This window comes from Pteropus medius, unplaced genomic scaffold (assembly GCF_902729225.1).
Source record: "Pteropus medius unplaced genomic scaffold, Ma_sr-lr_union100, whole genome shotgun sequence".
In the NCBI taxonomy this organism is placed as follows: Eukaryota; Metazoa; Chordata; class Mammalia; order Chiroptera; family Pteropodidae; genus Pteropus; species Pteropus medius.
In genome coordinates this window covers 2,734,811-2,752,083 of record NW_024351731.1, presented here as the reverse complement: position 1 = coordinate 2,752,083, position 17,273 = coordinate 2,734,811, and the positions used below count along the sequence as shown (strand labels likewise).

At 49.6% G+C, this 17,273-nt stretch overlaps 1 protein-coding gene across 5 annotated transcripts in view; it reads left to right on the top strand.

Annotated features, from left to right (window-relative positions):
- The window catches only part of ZFAT (zinc finger and AT-hook domain containing), a 117,319-nt gene that overhangs the window by 16,038 nt on the left and 84,008 nt on the right, over positions 1-17,273 (top strand). For all 5 annotated transcript variants that reach the window (XM_039845899.1, XM_039845901.1, XM_039845897.1 and 2 more), the window contains exon 2: positions 3,730-3,906. In XM_039845899.1, coding sequence (XP_039701833.1) covers positions 3,730-3,906 — 177 coding nt within the window. The remainder of the gene's footprint in view (positions 1-3,729; positions 3,907-17,273) is intronic.

Below are 17,273 nucleotides of genomic sequence, written 5' to 3'. Positions count from 1 at the left end.
TGCTTTCCGGCTCACGCAGTTGCGCAGTCAGGTGCCAGGCTGGGGGCTGTGGCCTTGGACAGGACGCCGTCCCAGCTTATCCTTCAGAGCCACATCCCAGCTGCTATATTTATCGATCACCCTGCCTCTTAGAAGCTCTAGTCATCTTTTTAATTCTTAGAACTTACATAGGCGCATTGTAGATACTACGTAGGCGATAAAAAAGTCTCACAGTCAGGGTTTTGGTATATTTCCTTTCAGCCTGGCTGGCTGTTCTTCCATCATCCGTTCATAAGTGGTGTCTGTCCATTAGTAACAAAATGATGTCCCCACTGAAATGTCACATGTCCCACTCTTGACTTAACAGTCGCTATGAGCATTTCCCCACGTCATTCACGATGCTCTGACAACACGACTTTCCATGGCCGTGTCGCGTTTCTTTGTGCAGATGGGTCTCGATTGCCCACTGCCGAGCTCGGAGGTGCTTCTGGGGCTCGCTGTAAGTGCCTCCCCGCCGGGGATCTCTGTGCACACTCCCCGCTCACACGTGGGTGATTAGGGAGGTGAGGTCGTGAGAAGTAGCACCACTGGTCGGGAGTTTCGAGTGAGCGACTGTGAGGCTCTCGTCCCCATTGCTGGTGGCAGCCGGACCCCGCCCGCCTCGTGCCTGCCGCGTTGCAGAGGTGAGTGGAGCCAGGCTCGGGGTTGGCCAGGATCTCTGGAATCCTGAGCCGGCCTCTGGGGGCATTTCACCAGGGAGACTGCCTGGACGCCCGCAGCTGTGAAGGCTCGGGGACACGTGTCCGTGTCCTCGGTGACTGTTTACTCCCTCCTGCAGCATGTGCATCCCCGCAGACTGGGCCCTCGGTTTTTGTGACTTTAGTGCAGATGCTGGCCCTGTCTCAGAGCCTGCACTGCAGGCTGAGTTGAGTCATGTGACAGTCGTCCTAGGTCACATGTGCTTGTCTCCACCTGTACCTGGGCAACTGCAGGTCCAGTCCCTGCACCTAATGGCAATGGGGCCAGACACAGTGGACACTTGAGAAATGTGTGCTAACGAGCAGTCACCCGGCTGCTCACCCTGCGGGTTGCATGCAGTAGTGGGGAGTCGTTGACAATCTCCGCACTTCGTCTGCATAGATGCAGAAGCCGTTGTGTTCATTCGGCCTCCAGACAGCTTTTGGTGTGCGTGTGAACCAAGAGACTCCTTGCAATAACTCCGTGGTCCCCAGAAGCTCTGCTCTGTTAAATGTCAAAGAACTCCCTTTTCCCCAGAAGCATGGAAAGAATCAAGAAGACCTACAGGTCCGTGGGGAAGTAGCTGCAGTGAAAACCGGAAGATGCAGTCGCTCTGCGACATGTCTGGCTCCTGGCGAGCTGGTGGCCTCCTCTGTGGCCGGGCCTCGGGCCGGACTCACCTCATGTTTCTGGTGCCTGCGTCGGGCCCACCCCATGGCCACTGCTTGATAGATGCTGAAATGAACAAAAAAGTCATTGATATGTGACTTGGTCTCGTACTCGTCTCTGTAATGATTTTCATTTCAGATATTGTTTCAAAAGTATCTTAGCTTTAATTCAAAGGGGCTCAGCTCATGCTCTTCAGCCAAGAGCAGGTGGCAGAGTCTGGTCTCTGCTTCCTGCCAGCTGTGACTTGGGCAGGCCCTTATCGTCCCTAGCCTCAGTGTCCTCATCTGTAGAGTGGGGGTTACAAACCTACTTTTGCCTAAATGATAGGATCACGGTAGGATCAGCAGGATGCACGTGGAACACAACATGGCCCCGTATAAAGAAAGCAAGGATGATTGTAGTCTCCTTTTATTTGGGAAGCATTTTGGGTTCCTTAGGAATAAAGCATTTCTTGGAAAAAAATAAAATCAATCAACAGTATTCACGAGAGACTTCCATCGATGAAGCAGTGTTCTGCTTTGTTAAATTTCTGGATCGTGTGGTGTCTGGTAGGCGAGCCCCCTCTGAGGCCATCACTCTGCCTGCCCGTTCGAGGAGGAACCCTGTCTTTGAATCCAGAGAGGTCTCTTTGCTGTGACTCCAGGGCCTGGCGGGGTTCTGTCCTCGTCGTATAGGTCTCCTGACTTTTTCTATCGTTTCCTCTTTCTCGTAGGGGAGTTTTACTGTAAAGAGGACAAAAATGAGGGAGGGGACAGCAGGGGAGGCGAGATCCAGAGATTTTGTTTTGTTTTGCTTTGAGATGGAGAGAGAACAGCACATAGGGAGCATAGAGAGAGAAGAATCGATGATCTGGAGAAAGAAGTTTCTGGAAGGGTGTCGTCAAGTGAGTGGTAGGGGTTGGGGCTCAGTGCACACAGGCCGTTGTGCCCTCTGTCCAGCGGCCCTCCCGGGTGCAGGCACAAGAGTGCATTGTCTTCGGAGAGGTTAAAAGCAATAACATCGGTTAAATGTTCTGCTTTTTATCTCCACGAGCCACCAGTTCTAAACAACGTCAGAAACATCGATGAAAACACTGCCTGCACCAGGCTGGGCCTCTCCCACTGATCCCGCACCCCCCATACACACACCTTCTGTGCGACTGCCGGTGCCAGCCCTCACGCCCACAGGAGCGAGGCTGGGTGCTGGGTGGAGATGCAGGCGGTTGGCAGGTGTGATGGTCGCAGCTCGTGGAGGCCGCCTTCTGGCCGGGCGCTTCAAGTGAAAAAGGAAGCGAGGTCAGCAGGGAAAGTGAGGCTGGGAGTGAGGAGAGAGGGGCGGGTGTGATGTAGAGAGTCAGTGGCCTAGAGGCTTGTGTGACTGCTCTGTGGCTTTAAGAGTCTCCAGGAGGCTAGGGATGGTGAGTGCCTGAGGGACCCAGGCAGCGTGGGTGAGGACACGCAGTGGGCAGACATCGGGTGTGGTTTCCTGAGTGCCTGCTCTGTTCCCACTGCAGAGTAGGCATGCTAGCTGCATTTCCTATCAAATCTGCAAGCTGAGAGAGCATTCCTGCTTCTCCAAGGTCACCCGGCATCACGGCGTTTAGAGATGGGGCTTGGTAATTTAACCTGGGTCTGTCTGGCTTCAAAGCCATTGTCCTTTCCGTCACACCAATTCTGCCTTTCAGTGTAAATAAATAATAATAATAAAAATCTAGCTTTTAATTGTTATTGGCTCCTAAATTTAATATTCCTATATGTGCCTGTAATTATCAGTCTCTAAAGTCAGTTTTTCTCATTAAGTCTCCCTGCCTAGTACAATGGGGTGAACATAATAGATATCAGTGAATATTTGTGAGCAGTGATAATGCTTTAAATCGGAGTTAAGTGGCTTAAAAACCCAGCAGATTCCCATCCTTCTTGTTCTTCGTTCCCGTGCCAGCCGATGAAAGCTGTCTTGGCACTTGAGAAGTGCTATTTTGATCCATTTTTTCTTGCACCTAATTTAAGAGAGTCTAACGAGGATACTTAACTGCTGTTGGTGCAGTTCCTTCAGTGGAAGGTTGGCTTCTTTGCCACGCGGATACTGGAGTCTGGAGTCTCGGTTGCGGAGTGGGTTTGGGGAACCGGGAGCTCCATATTAGATCCTAGCCAGAAGGACTGAGGTTTTGAAATACCAGAGAAAGTTTGCTGCTGGTGACTGGGGGCACCGGAAGTTAGAAATGAGCTGCCTGGCAGTGCAGGTCCACCAGAGTGGCATAAGGTGGTAGAGGCTGGCGATTGCTCGGTAGGGCAGCCTTCAATGTTTTCTTAGTTGGAAATCATAGTTTTTGAAGATGAAACAACTTTTTTTTTTTTTTTGTTACAGAACACACGGCCATCTTCATGTGTAAATGTTGTAACCTTTTCTCACCAAGTCAGTCGGAACTGCTCTCCCACGTATCTGAGAAGCACACAGAAGAAGGGGTCAGTGTCGATGACATCATTATCCCCTTGAGGCCTCTGAGCACTCCAGAACCCACCAACCCAAGCAAAACGGGAGATGGTAAGGGGGCTGGGTGCCGGGTGGAGACACCGTGCCCACGACGTGCGTGTCTGTGATGGTGATGCCAATTTGCTCTCATTTACTTGCATTCTGCGTTTCTGTTTTTGTCTGGTGGGCATAGAAACCTAGAAAATTAAAATTTCTAACCCAGAATTCAGAATAAGTTGTCTAATTGTAGATCTGTTCAAATGAGATTGTGTCTTTGAATGCCCTTTACTTGGTCCCTGTAGGTGCTTCTCCAGTGCCTGGTCGGTCGGTGGGTGGGTGGATGGATGAAGGGAGGGAGGGAGGGAGGGATGAATGGAGGGAGGGAGGGATAGAAGGATGGATGGAGGGGGCACCATCCAACAGTATAAAAAGCATGACCTTGCTATCAAATACTTGTGGGTTTTAATCCAGCTCTAGGACCTACTAACTGCATTACTTGAAGCCCATGATGTTATTTCTGTAAGCCTCACTTGCTTTTCCAAAAAATGAAGACAGATATTCTTGTCAGCGGGGGGCCGTGGGGATTAAGCCAAAGAGCAGTAACTAGAGCAGCTGGGATGGTGCCTGGCTGGAGAGGACAGTGAGGGAGGCCGTTACTCCAGCACACGTGGTAAAGGAAGTATACTTGATGTTAAAAACAGCATTTCTGAACTGACCGCGTACACTTGGAACAAGGATTCAAATTGCAGAAAGCTTCGATTCGCCCAGGACCCCTCCCTCACGTCCTGCTGATGTGTGAAGTGGGATGCATCCTGTCTGCGGTGTCCAGACGTCCCCCACTGAATGGTGTCAGTTGCAGCAGGTGGATAGAAAGGAGAAGCCGTCCAGGCACTGTAATTAGGTCCCCACAGACGAAGAAATACATGGCCAGGAGGAGCGGCTACCAACGAGAGCTAGAAGGAAGCCCCCACGAAGCCGTTTGGTGAGGCAGCGCCAGTCTCCTGTGCAGAAGCTCAGGCTTGGCAGTGAACGTCCCATCGCTGGATTCATTAGACACTCTAATAATTTAAGAGCTCCTTTCCTGGGAGTATTCAGACGCTTTTCTAACCAGGCTGGCTTGTCGGTCATCTGTGGGACGCCATTACCACAGGACGGCTGCAGACAGAAGATGCTCTGGTGAACGGGGCCGCTGGCCGCCCAGGGCGCTGGGGAAGCACGCCTGTCAGGACGTCACACGTCCTCCTAGTGTGGTGGTTGCTTCAAGTGCAAACTGAGAATCCAGCACCTGTAACTGGCAGTGGCGAATGAGGAGGACTGTGCAGTATATGTCATGGTCACCGTCGGCTAATGCTGGCGGTGTGTCCATGGTGTTCCTCAGCCCATCCCCAGCCTATGAGCAGATCTGTCCTCTCCCCACTCAGAGAAAGCAGGGGTGAGGTGGGAAGTTGTATGTAATCACATCTCAACCGATAGTTCATGTGTGATTCTCTTTGCTCTGGGGAAGGGGAGGTGGGTGACGGTCTGTGCCGGGCCCTGGGAATCTACCCAATAACCTGATGAAAAACACGGCCAAAAGACCTGAATAGATGTTTTTCCAAAGAAGATGTCCAGATGGTCAACAAGCACATAAAAAAGTGTTCAACGTCACTAATAATTAGGGAAATAGAAATCGGAACTGCCGTGAGGTGTCACATCACACCCGTTAGAATGCTGTCGTCAGAAGGGCAGAAATAATAAGTGTTGGCGAGGAGGTGGAGAACAGGGAGCATTTGTGCACTGCTGGGGGGATGTAAAGTGGTGCAGCCACAGGCAAAAAACAGTATGGAGTTTCTTCAGGAATTAAGAACGGAACTGTCATGTGATCCAGCAACCTCTCTTCTGGGCACACGTCTCTCAGAGAGATAATCTGCATCCCATGTTCACTGCAGCCTTGTTCACAGAAGATAAGCCATGGAAACAGCGCTAAGCATCAGTGGACAGATGAATGGATACGGAAAATGTCACGCAAAGAGAAAAATTATTCAGCCATAAAAAATTAAGGAAATCCTGCCATTTCCAGCAGGCCCGACCCTGGAAGACGTTGGGCTAAGTGAAATGAGCCAGACTCAGGAAGACGAGCAGCATATGAGCTCCCTTACATGTGGACTGCAAGACAGCCACACGTGTAGAATGCGTGCGACATGGCGATTCTGCTCCAGGATCTTGCTAAGAACTTGCTCGGAACTTGCTAAGACAGTCGACCCGAAGCGTTCTCCCCACACACGAAACTGGTTACTGCGTGAGGCGGAGGATGTGTCGGTTAACTTGACTGTGGCAGGCGTTTCTACGTGCGTGCTTATGTTCGATCATCTTGTCGTCTACTTTAAACATCACATAGTAGAACTTAAACATACACAATTTTTATTTGTCAATGAGCCTTAATAAACCTGGGGAAAAAAATCTGTCTAGTACCAGGGACCTCAAAGCTCGGCCACCCCTCCCTCTGCTGCTCAGTCTGGGAGTAAGGCTCATCTGTCATGACCTTCCTGGAGGGACCTTGGTGACCCCATGGCCACCTTCCTGCTAAGTGGTTGAGGTGCCTTGGCTTTCCAATGAGTGTGGCTTACCAGAGAGATGGGACCAAAGCTTTAGTCAAGAACTGTAAATGTCTGTATACCTGCCTCTGGGGTTGAACAGCCACAAACTTAGAGAAATGGATAATCTCTTGTAAAATTTATATGGCAGATAGAAGTCCTAAGGATTAACATGTAAAGAACTTTGCAAAAGGCTGGTACAGAGCTTTTAATTCTATTTTTATTCAGCTTTGCTTATTAGGATTTTCTTCCTACTAAAACGAAATGTGAATAAGAGATAAAAAAATCTGAATTTTTCGTTTCATTTATAAATAATAAATGAGGAAACGATAATAAAGCAGGTGGAATTTCGCACTGGCTGGTGTGCGTCACTGGTTCGTAAGGTGCACGTGTGCTGACTTCTGCCCTCCCCTTCTGTCCAGTTCCTGAGAGATGGCACCGGCCCGCTGGAGCTCGTCCTGAGCTGCCCCCTCCTCCCAGGGAACCCCGCCCCTGTCTCTCCCCCAGCCAGCCCGCCATGCCCCGTCCTTCTTCTTCTCCCCGTCTCTGGCCTCTGGCCCTTCATGCTGCCTGGGGAGCCCCACGCAGGTGTCTCCGCCTGGCTCAGCCTGCGTGCTCCTCAGGCCTACCTGGCGTGAAGATGCCTCGAGGAGCCCATCCCTGGCCTGCGGGGTAGGAGGCCCTTCTCTGGGCCCCGACCACCCTGTAAACATGTCTCGGTCCTGTCCCTCCTCGGTGCGCTGTCGTCATCTCTGTCCCCTTGTTTTGCTTGTCGGAGAACACCCGAGGACGGGGTTTGGGCTGTTTGGCTCTTTGGTCCCAGGGCCTGGCACAGGGCCTGGCACAGGGTGGATCCCCTTCCATGTGTCATGGTTGAACCAGTCACCTTTAGTTGTTTGTTTTCTTGCCTCTGGCTCTGCTGCCCCTCTGTCTTTGGAGGATGTGCTCCATCCACCTGACACCCCTCACTCAGAAAGCTCCAGTGGCGCCCTCTCATCCAAACCGGAGCTCCCCAAACTGGTAGACCTGGGAACCCTTCTGACTGGCCTCGGCGCTATTCCTTTCTCTGCAGTGCCTCGGCAGCGTGACTTCACGGTGGGGCCTGTTCTTTCCTCTGGTGCTGCAGGCCCCGTTAATAGCCGAACAGGACCTCCAGACCCCAGGCCTTTCTCTTCCTTGCTGCTGCAGGTGGACCCATACGTGTAAAGCTCTCCTTCACTCCTTGGGCACACTCAGGTGCTTCTCTTGGGCCAGGCACTGTGTAGGTAAACCCATCAAAGCAATTGCATTATTCCTTTATATACCTTTTTTTTTTTTCCCCTCAATTATAAAAGTAGTAACACGTTGCTGAAAAGGTTAAAACAATATAAAATGAGGAAGGCAAATATCCCTAACCGTCCCCCCAAGTTCCTCTTTGGATGGTCTTTACACTTTTGTCAAAAATCAGTTGACCGTATATGTATGGATATAGTTCCGGATTCTCAGTTCTGTTCCGTTAATCTATGTGTCTTCATACCAATAGAAAAGTCTTTAGATGATGGTAGCTTTGTAGTGTGTTTTGAAATGGGGAAGTGCAAGTCTTTTAATTTTGTTCTTCTTTATCAAGATTGTTTTGGCTATTCAGGGTCTCTTGCAATTCTATGTGATTTTTAGGTTCAGTATGTCTGTTTCTTCAAAAATGGTAGTTGGAATTTGGTAAAGACTGTGCTGAATCTGTACATCACTTTGGAGACAATATTAAGCCTTCTAATCCATCTTAACAATATTAAGCCTTCTAATCCATGAATGTGGGATGCCTTTTTATTTATGTAGTTCTTTAATTTCATTTGGCAATGTTTTGTACTTTTCAGCCTTATACCTCCTTGGTTATTTTTATTTCTAAGTATTTTATTCTTTTTGATGCTGCTGTGAATGGAAATACTTTTCTTAATTCGTTTTCACATTGTTCATTGCTAGTTTATAAATACAACTATTATTTGTATATTGACTTTGTATCCTGCAGCCTTGATGAACTTGGTTATTAGCTCTAATAGTTTTTTAGTGGATTCTTTAGGAGTCTATATAAGATCTTGCCATCTGCAAACAGAGATAGTTTTACTTCTTCTTTCCAGTGTCGATGCCTTTTATTTTATTTTCTTGTCTAATTGCCCTGGCGAGAAACTCCAGTACAGAGTTGAACGGACGTCCTTGTCTTGCTCCTGATCTGGGGAGAAAGCCTCCCGCCTTTCCCTGCTCAGTGATGTTAGCTGTGGGCTTTGGAGCTGCCCTTTATCAGCTTAAGTGCCCTCGTTCTAAGTTTGTTGGCTGTTTTTATCACAAAAGCGTGTTGGACTTCGTCAGATGTTTTTTCTGTTGAGGTGATCGTGACTTTTTTTCTCCGTTCTATTAATATAATGTATTACATGGATGGATTGTCCTATGTTTAATCACCCTTGCATTCCTAGAATAAAACCTATTTGGTCATAATGCATAATCTTTAATAAGCTGCTGAATTTGGGTGCTAGCATTTTGGTGAAGACATTTATATTTATATTCAGAGAGACTGATGTAGGGTCTTTTCTCTCATGTCAGTGGTTTTGGAATCGAGGCAATTGTGGCCTCATAGAATGAGCTGGGGAGTGTCCCCTCCTTTTCTATTTTATGGAAGATTTTTAAAGCGTTGGCGTTAATTCTTCTTAAATGTTTGGTAGAATTCGCTGGTGAAACCATTTAGTCCTGGACGTTTTAATTTTTGTGGGAAGTTTTTTGATTACTTTGCATGTTATATAGGTGTATTCATATTTTTCTATTTCTTCTTGACTTAGCTCTAGTACTTTGTGTCTTTCCAGGAAATTTTCTGTTTCATCAGATTTATCTAATTTGTTGGCACACGGTTGTTCACAGTATTTCCTTAGAATTCTTTTGATTTTTGTAAGGTCAGTAGTAATGTCCCTTCTTTCATTCTTGATTTTAGCAATTGAGTCTTAATGTTTTTTTTCTTGCCGAGTTTAGCTCACGGTTGTCAATTTTGTTTATTCTCTGTTGTTTTTCCATATTCTGTTTAATCTATTTCCATTCTAAACTTTATTATTTCTGTCCTTTTGTTTGCCTCGTGTTTAGTTTACTTCTGTTTTTCCTAGTTTCTTAAGTTAGAAGGGTAGGCTATTGACTTGAGATCTTTCTTCATTTAACGTAGGCATCGACTGCTGTAAATTGTCCTCTAAGCACTGCTTTTACTGCATCCTATAAGTTTTGGCATGAGGTGCATTTGTCTTGTTCATCACAATGTATTTTCTAATCTCCCTTCTGTCTTCTTTGACCCATTTGTTATTTAGGAGTGCCATTTAATTTTTGTTTATTTTTGAATTTTCCTAATTTCTTTCCATTGTTTCCCAGTTTTTGTCCACATACTTTGTTTGATCTCAGTCCTTTTAAATTTGGACTTGACTTATGGCCTAATATATATATATGGTCTATCCTGGAGGATGTTCCATGTGCACTTGAGAAGAATTTGTATTCTGCTGTCAGGTGGCATGTTCTCTGTATATGTGTTAGGTCTCCATGGTCAATACTGTCATTCAAGTCTTCTGTTGTTTTCCGATGCCCAGATTTTGTAATTGAGGAATACGTGGTGCAGAGACCAGAGGGATTAAACAGGTGTACCTGGGAGACACTGCAGACTTGGTTCCGTATCACCACAATAAAGTGACTGTCGCAGTAAAGCGAGTCGGAATTTTTTTCACATCAAAGCAAGTCTTACCTTCAGTTTGTAAAAAATGCGACGTCTGCAAAGCACAGTAAAGGGAAGCACAATAACATGACACACGCCTGCTCTCAGGGTTACCTGGTTACTAGCAAGTGGGAGAACAGGATTTGAGTCCAGCCAGTCCGACGGTGTTTGCGTGTTCTTTTGGTACTCCGAGTGTAATCAAATCCTTACCATTTTGCTGCTTTTATAAATTATTTTCCTTTATTAACTAATTTACTTTTGACTTAAATTCTCGAATACATTTTCTCTTGTTTACTTGTGTATATTGGGAGATTAGTTGCCTGTGTTGTTTAATTTAAAAAAGGTATTTAAGACTAATAATTCAGACTCTTGATATGAGATCATTTCTTCAAAAATCTTTTATTAAGAACTTTAAGTCCTTTTTTTGTGCAAGTCCATAAAATTTGCGGCTTGTAGAGGCTTAGTTTCTCTCTAATGATTTCAATTCAGTTTTAACCTTCACAGTTCATTTTAGGTTGAGAGATACTTGAAATGGTTTCATTAAACCTTTACCTGAGTAGTATTTGATTTATTATTTTGGTCTTTCTTTATAACATGAAGAGTCCTAAATCCTCTGGTTTATTTTATAGCCTTTTAAACTTTTTTGCTCGTGTAGGAAGTAGTCTGTAGAAGAACCTTCCATTTTCCTACCCTCTTCCTATTCAGATCTCTGAGTATTGTCCAAGAGAAAATTGCCTAATGGATGAGCTCATTCTCCCTCTCGTGTGTGTGTTTGTGTGCGTTATTGTGCCGTGAGCGTGTGTGTCTGTGTACCTGGCTGCATGTGTGTGCCGTGTGTGTGTATGTGAGTTATTGTGCCTGTGAGAGCAGTGTGGCTGTGTATATGAATGCAGTGTGTATGTGATATTGTGCCCGGAGCTAAGTGGTTGTGTACATGGCAGTGTGTGCTGTGTGTATGTGAGTGTGCTGTGCCCAAGCAGCATGTGGCTGTGTACTTGGCTGCATGTGTGTGCCGTGTGTGTGTACGTGAGTGTTATTGTGCCCGTGAGCGTGCGTGGCTGTGTACTGGGCTGCGTGTGCGTGCTGTGTGTGCGCGCGTGTGCGCGTTCATCCTGATGGAGGCTGGGGCTCGGGCCGGCCGAGGAGGCGCCTCGAGAGTCTCCTGGGAGCCTTGTTTGGCCCTTCCTCCTTCTCCGTTCACGTTTTCAGAAGGAGCTGTTCTCCTTCCCACCTTCCCACCTTTCCTTCCATTTCTGTACTCAGTAGCTGCACCTGCAGTGTGCCCGATGGCTGTGCCAGGTGCCGAGAGGACAGGACAGACCAGACGCAGTCCCTATAGGTCTGTCTCTCGGCAGGTGGGTGGCGGTGGAGCTAAGAGGCAGCTTCAGCGCTGTGGGGAAAGTGCTTGCTCTTCTAGGGTTAAGTGTGAGCTGATGAGCAGGAGGGACAGTTAGGCTAGTTTGAGGGTACCAGGAGGCTTCCCAGGGGAGGTCGGCATCTGAATTTAAATCTCTGTATCGTCTCTTCTGGGCACTTACCACAAAACAGAGTCCTGTGAGTGTGTGTAGGCGTGCTGTACATCTGTCGCGGTGACCACAGACACCTGAGCCCCCGATCTGCCCTGGTGGACGGCTGTGGCTCAGACTTGGGGTTTGGTCCCGGAGCTTTCCTGGGACCGTCAGGGCTGTGGCTGGCGTGGATGGTGCCTTTGTGTGCGCCACAGAAAGGGTCCACGTTCTAGACCGATTAGTTAGTAACGGGCTTGCTTTCCAAGTGAACGACACATGCTCGCGGCCAGGGCAGCCCGCACCAGGGAGCCCAGCGTGGCTAGTGGGGTGCCGGCCGCCACCCGCCTTCTGTGCACCCACATGGGGCCCAGCCTGCCCCACGGCCCTGGAGGCCCTGCTGGGGTGTAGGCCAGTGGCTTTCGTCATCTGTCAGAGGGAGATACGGTGCTGGCTCTTTTCAGAAGCAGGTGCTGAGACATGTACACACGACACTTTAGCACCTGGCAGGTGCGTGATGCTCTCGTGGCCCGCCCGCTCTCTTTTCCGTCCGTCTGTTGCTGGCTTCGGAAGTTAGATCACTGAGGCCGGCAGCTGCGTGACACTATCATCATTTTTTTGGCAAGACTTCGAGGTCAAGTGTGTTTTATTTCTGTGCTCTGATGTTAACTGAGCTGACATAGATGCGAAGTTCACTCACTCCGAGGCAAACAGATCTGGGTTCTAATCCTAGCTCTGTTGCATATTAGTCCTGTGTCTTGGGACGAGTTGATTCATCTTCTTGAGCCTTCGGCTTCCCCAGCGCCTAGCCTTACAGGGCCGCTGCAGTCCATCCCACAAAGGCGGTGCTGCACCCCCGAGCACCTGGAAGGCTCCCGCCCCCTCGTTTCTGATCAGTCGTTCGTCGTCTCCCTGTTGCTTCCTGGGCCCGCTGGAAGTAGTTGTCAGGGATATTGACTCTGAGGGCCTGACCATGTCAGTGTTCAGGATCTCTCTACGTTCTCTACATTTATCTGGAGACCGAGCTGCAGAGTGAGAGACGAGAGGTGGCTGTACCCGGGGTCTTGGGCATAACGAGGTTCTTATGCCTCTAATCCTTCACTGGCTTTCTCGGTGCGTGAGAAACTCTGAAATGAAGAATGAAGGAAAACGCGCCATAACGAACCAGAACGGTGCGCGTGGGGAACCGCGTGCTCTAGCAGTGGGCGGCTGGCACGTCCGGTTTCCCAGAGCGCGTCCCCGTCAGAACACGGATGACCGTGGGCGTCATGACAAGCGGGCGCCGTCTATTGACCCCCTAAGCGTGGTGCCCGGCATTTTGGTGGCTGGCGTTTTCTCATAGCGGCTCTGTAAAATAGTCGGTTTATGTCTGTTTTCCATGTTAGAAACGGAGGCCCAGGGGGAACTCGAACCCAGGCTGGTCCGACCCCGGCCAGTGTTCTCAGCACCCCGTGTCGCTCCATGTGTGTGTCTAGAAACGGCCCGAGGGCACAGGGCTCAGCAGGGGGTGGGGCTGGGTGAAGGGACCCAGGTCGCAGCCTCGAGAGTGCAGCAGCCACTTCTGGAAAACGCACCAAGCTGCTGAACCTGGGCACCTCGTGTCTTTTCCTGTTGTGAAAACGACATTCGCTACATCCGTCCCTTAAAGTTTTTATGGAGATAAAATGAGATGATGACTGGGAAAGTGCCTCGCAACTTGAGTGATACACAAATAAAGGGCTTAATGTTATTAGATTTTTGAAAATGTTGGGCTGTTTTTTCCATAATGCTCACAGTGTCTTTTGATTGAATTAAAAAATCTTTGGCTGCCGATTGTGTCTCTTGCTTACCCTGGATCTGAAGGATGATTCTCTGACTCTGGGGAGGTTGTCGCCAAACTGTGGATTTGGGACAGAGACGAGATGCACTTAGCTCCACCCCTTTCCTCCGCTTGGAAACTTAGGACACAGGAAATGACTTATTTTCCAACTGCTTCTTTTCCTATGGTTAAAAAAATGATTATAAAAGGCAATTCAGGTGATAAACACAAACTTTATTTAGTGCTTCGTGAAGTAGACAGTCTCCATCAGGGAAGTCCCGAAGGCAGGAGGCTTTTACAGGGGGAGAGTAAGAACGAGGAAGGAAGCGCAGAGCCAGGGCCGGCCCGGCGTCTGGGGCTGGCTGACCGGATGTGCCGTGTTCCTGGTGAAGCAGACACGGAAGTTATCTAAGCTTGGTCTGCAGACATGGCACCGCGGGCCGGAACAGCTCCATTTTGGGCCTAGAAATTTATTTTAACAGTCTCATTAAGCAACTGATCAATGTGCTTATTATTTATCTCTTTATAAACTTATTCATTGTCTGCTACATATCTAGCTCTGTTTGAGACTCTGGGGGACCCAGGAATTAAAAGGCCAGCTCCAACCTCGAGATGCGTAATCCAAAGTGGAGAAGAGGAGAACACGCAGGGAACAGTGTTGGCGGGGAACGTGCGTGCCTCATACTGCGAGAAGCTGGGAAAAGGCTGAGCTGCTCACTAGCTGGGATGGCCTCATGGTGGAGGTACCGAGATTGGAACTGGGCCTGCAGCATTAGGATCTGAGTTGGGTTTGGGGTCTGATTGGGGTGTAGGAGGTAGATACAGGCAGGGGGAATAGTACAGATAAGTAACAAGAGACAGGATCATCTGCGCGTGTTTAGGGAGGTCTAGAATGTTGCACTGAGCAGTGCAGCAGGAGAGAGAGGCAGGCGCTGTGTGTGTGTGTAGTGTGTGTGTGCGGGGTGTGTGCGTGCATGTGTGCGTGTGGTGTTGAACCACATGGTAAAGGGCCTAGAAAGCCACGCCTGAAAATTAGGGGGCTAAGCCATCTAGAGGAATGGAAGGTTCTAGAATGAGAGACTGGCAGTGAGACGAGGGATAGAGGAAAGAAGGATTAGAGCAGAGGCTGGATCCAGAGACTGTGCACAGGGATCCAGGTGACAGAGGTGCCGTACGGCGGAGGGGGCGTTTACCGGATGGAGTGAATGAAGGGATTCAGGGAGGGGGAGGAGGAATTGCAGGTAACGCCGTTAAAATTGTTTCGATGTAGAGATTACAAAAGTGTCCTTGCCCATTGCTAAGATTCTCAGCTTTTCTGTCAAATATGGGTAGTTGACAGCAGCAACTTGTTTTCAGTGCTTAAATTATTCCAAGTTCATTTATGAATATTTCATTTTTAGCTAATTGGTCTTGGGGATTTGAATGATGGATGTAGCAAGATGTAAGATTAGTTTCGTCACCGTTGCGTGCTGCGTTTGAGGCTTTCCAGAGCTTTCAGGGCCGACTTGCTGTTTCTTCCTGACGGCCAAGTTGCACACTGCATCCGTTTCATCCTCCAGGATTTATCAAGTGCCAGCCGAGCAGGACGTCAGGCCAGGTGTGGCCGCGATCCAGTCAGGACCGGACTGCCTTCAGCGGGTCCTCAGTCTGTGTGACGAGGGACACATAGATCACTCTCGTGTTGGGCGGACTGTGCTGTGGTCCTACTGTGTGCTAAGCACAGATCTTGAGAGCACACGGTGGGGACTGCGGTTGCTGTGCCATGCTCTGGCACGTCTCTGGAGAAAACCCTGGATGTCCTGCTGTGGTGACTTTGCCAATCTAAGGCCAAGTGCACAGTTCTCCACAAGACTACTATGGCTGCCTGAGCCGCAACTTGGGGTCCCCAAGGCCACCCTCACTTCTGACTAGCTAGATACAAATTCAGGGGTCCCACAGAGTCCTTCAGGTTCTATAATTTGCTAGAATGACCTGTAGAACTCAGGAAAGTGCTATGCTTAGGACTGCAGTTTTATTTTACCCAAAGGGCACAAATTAGAACCGGCCAAAGGGAGGGGCGTGGGCACAGGCTGGGACTGGGAGGGCTGCAGACGGGGCTGCTGGTCGTCTGCCCCGAGGCGGGAGTCCCGGACGCCGCGACCTCCGCCACTTTGGGGTACGACACGGTTCAAGAGCAGCTCCAACCTGGAAGCTCACAGAGCCTTTGGTGTCCAGGGTTTTTATGGGGCTCAGTGGCATCCTGCCTCTGTAGCTGGCCTTCAGCCTCCATCCCTCATGGACGTTCAGACTGATCCCTTTGTTCCCCACTTCCTCCAGCGGCCAGAACTGATGTGACGGGTTCCAGTCACTAGCTGATGGGCAAAGCCCCCAGGTAAACAGTCACCCCCTGTCAGGACGTTCCAGGGCCCCAGAGGCCAACCTCAGCAGCCAAGGGCAGGGGCCGACCGCTCACCGGTAAAGTTTCTTCTCAGAGAGCATTTTGGCGGAGTAGCTCGTGGCCATGCGGGCACGGTGCAGCCTGTCATGGGCTGGCCCGGGCCACAGGCTCCCTTAAGCTCTCTGCAGCACGTGTCTGCAGCTCAGCTGACGTGACACGAGGCGGGTGTTCCACAGCCTCTCGTGCTGCTTCTCTGACTTGCTGCTTCAGTAGGCCGCACAAGCACACGCTGTGGTGAACAACAACAGGAGAGAGTTGTAGTGACTTGGAGGTAAACGTTCGTCCTTACTCTGCTCCTTTCTCTCCCTCCCCGTCCAGCCCCCACACGCCGGCCGGGCCTCCTGTCAGCACAGCTTTGTTCTGGTGAAATCCATGCGGGCAGACGGCCCAGAGGGTCTCGTGCCTTTGCTCCTTTGATCTGGTCCCTGCGTCTGCCTCTCCTCCCCAGTCCCCTCCCCAGACTCCAGCACGCCCAGTGGGATGCAGGGAGGGCAGTATCTGCCGCCGGCCGCCCTGGCTGAGCAAGACCCTGGTGTGGATCTCTTGGTCAAGGTCGACCTAACCCTTGGCACAGTGGCTTAGCAGAAGCTCTGCTCCCACCAGGGCCTCCCCTTTCAGCAGCTCCCCCATTCTTGTGTGCAGTCTCCCTGAGGGCTTAGGGACCCTGTGCCAAGCATGCTCCTTTGTCCCGTTGCTCTTTACCTGTGGTCTGTGTTCCAGAGCCGTCCTGCCGTCCTCTGCCCCTGTGGCCTCCCCGTGTGACTTGGGAGCAGAAGTGACCTGCGTTACGGTTCCTTGCAGTGGGAGTGCGGGGCGGTGCAGCCAGTGCTGTCCCGGGCAGAGCGGTGGCCTTAGAGAGAGCCGGCTCCCCTGATGACATCGTCATTCTGCACATAACCGTTCTCCCAAGATGCTGCTGGAACCTAAGACTCTTCCCCTACCCTAAGGTCGTGTTCAGTGAGGACTGCTGAAATGCCATGCCTCAGCCAGATGGCTCTCTGACAGTGGGATGTCAGTCGGATGGTGGTGGCTTCCTGTCTTGGCCTATCTTGGCCTGTCTTGGCACACACCTCAAGTCACGTCACCCAAGACCACACCGTGGCACCTGCACACAGCAGCACGAGGCTCCCTGAGCCCGCTCACCCCTCTGAATTCCCACCTTCATTCCGGAGATGAAGGCGTTAAAACGGATGCTAATTAAGAAATAGAAGTTGTAAAATGATTTGAAACTTGCTCTAAAGCGGCTATGAACCTGACATTTCAATCACTGGGCCACTAGGAAACTTGGAAAATACTGTTGTTGTCTTCAGTCCCGAATCTGTGGTGTTAGGTTGTAATTATTTTTTCTCTTTTCTCTCGGAACAGTTTGGCTGTAATAATTATGATGCCTTGAGATAATCTGAGTAGTTGTGTAACT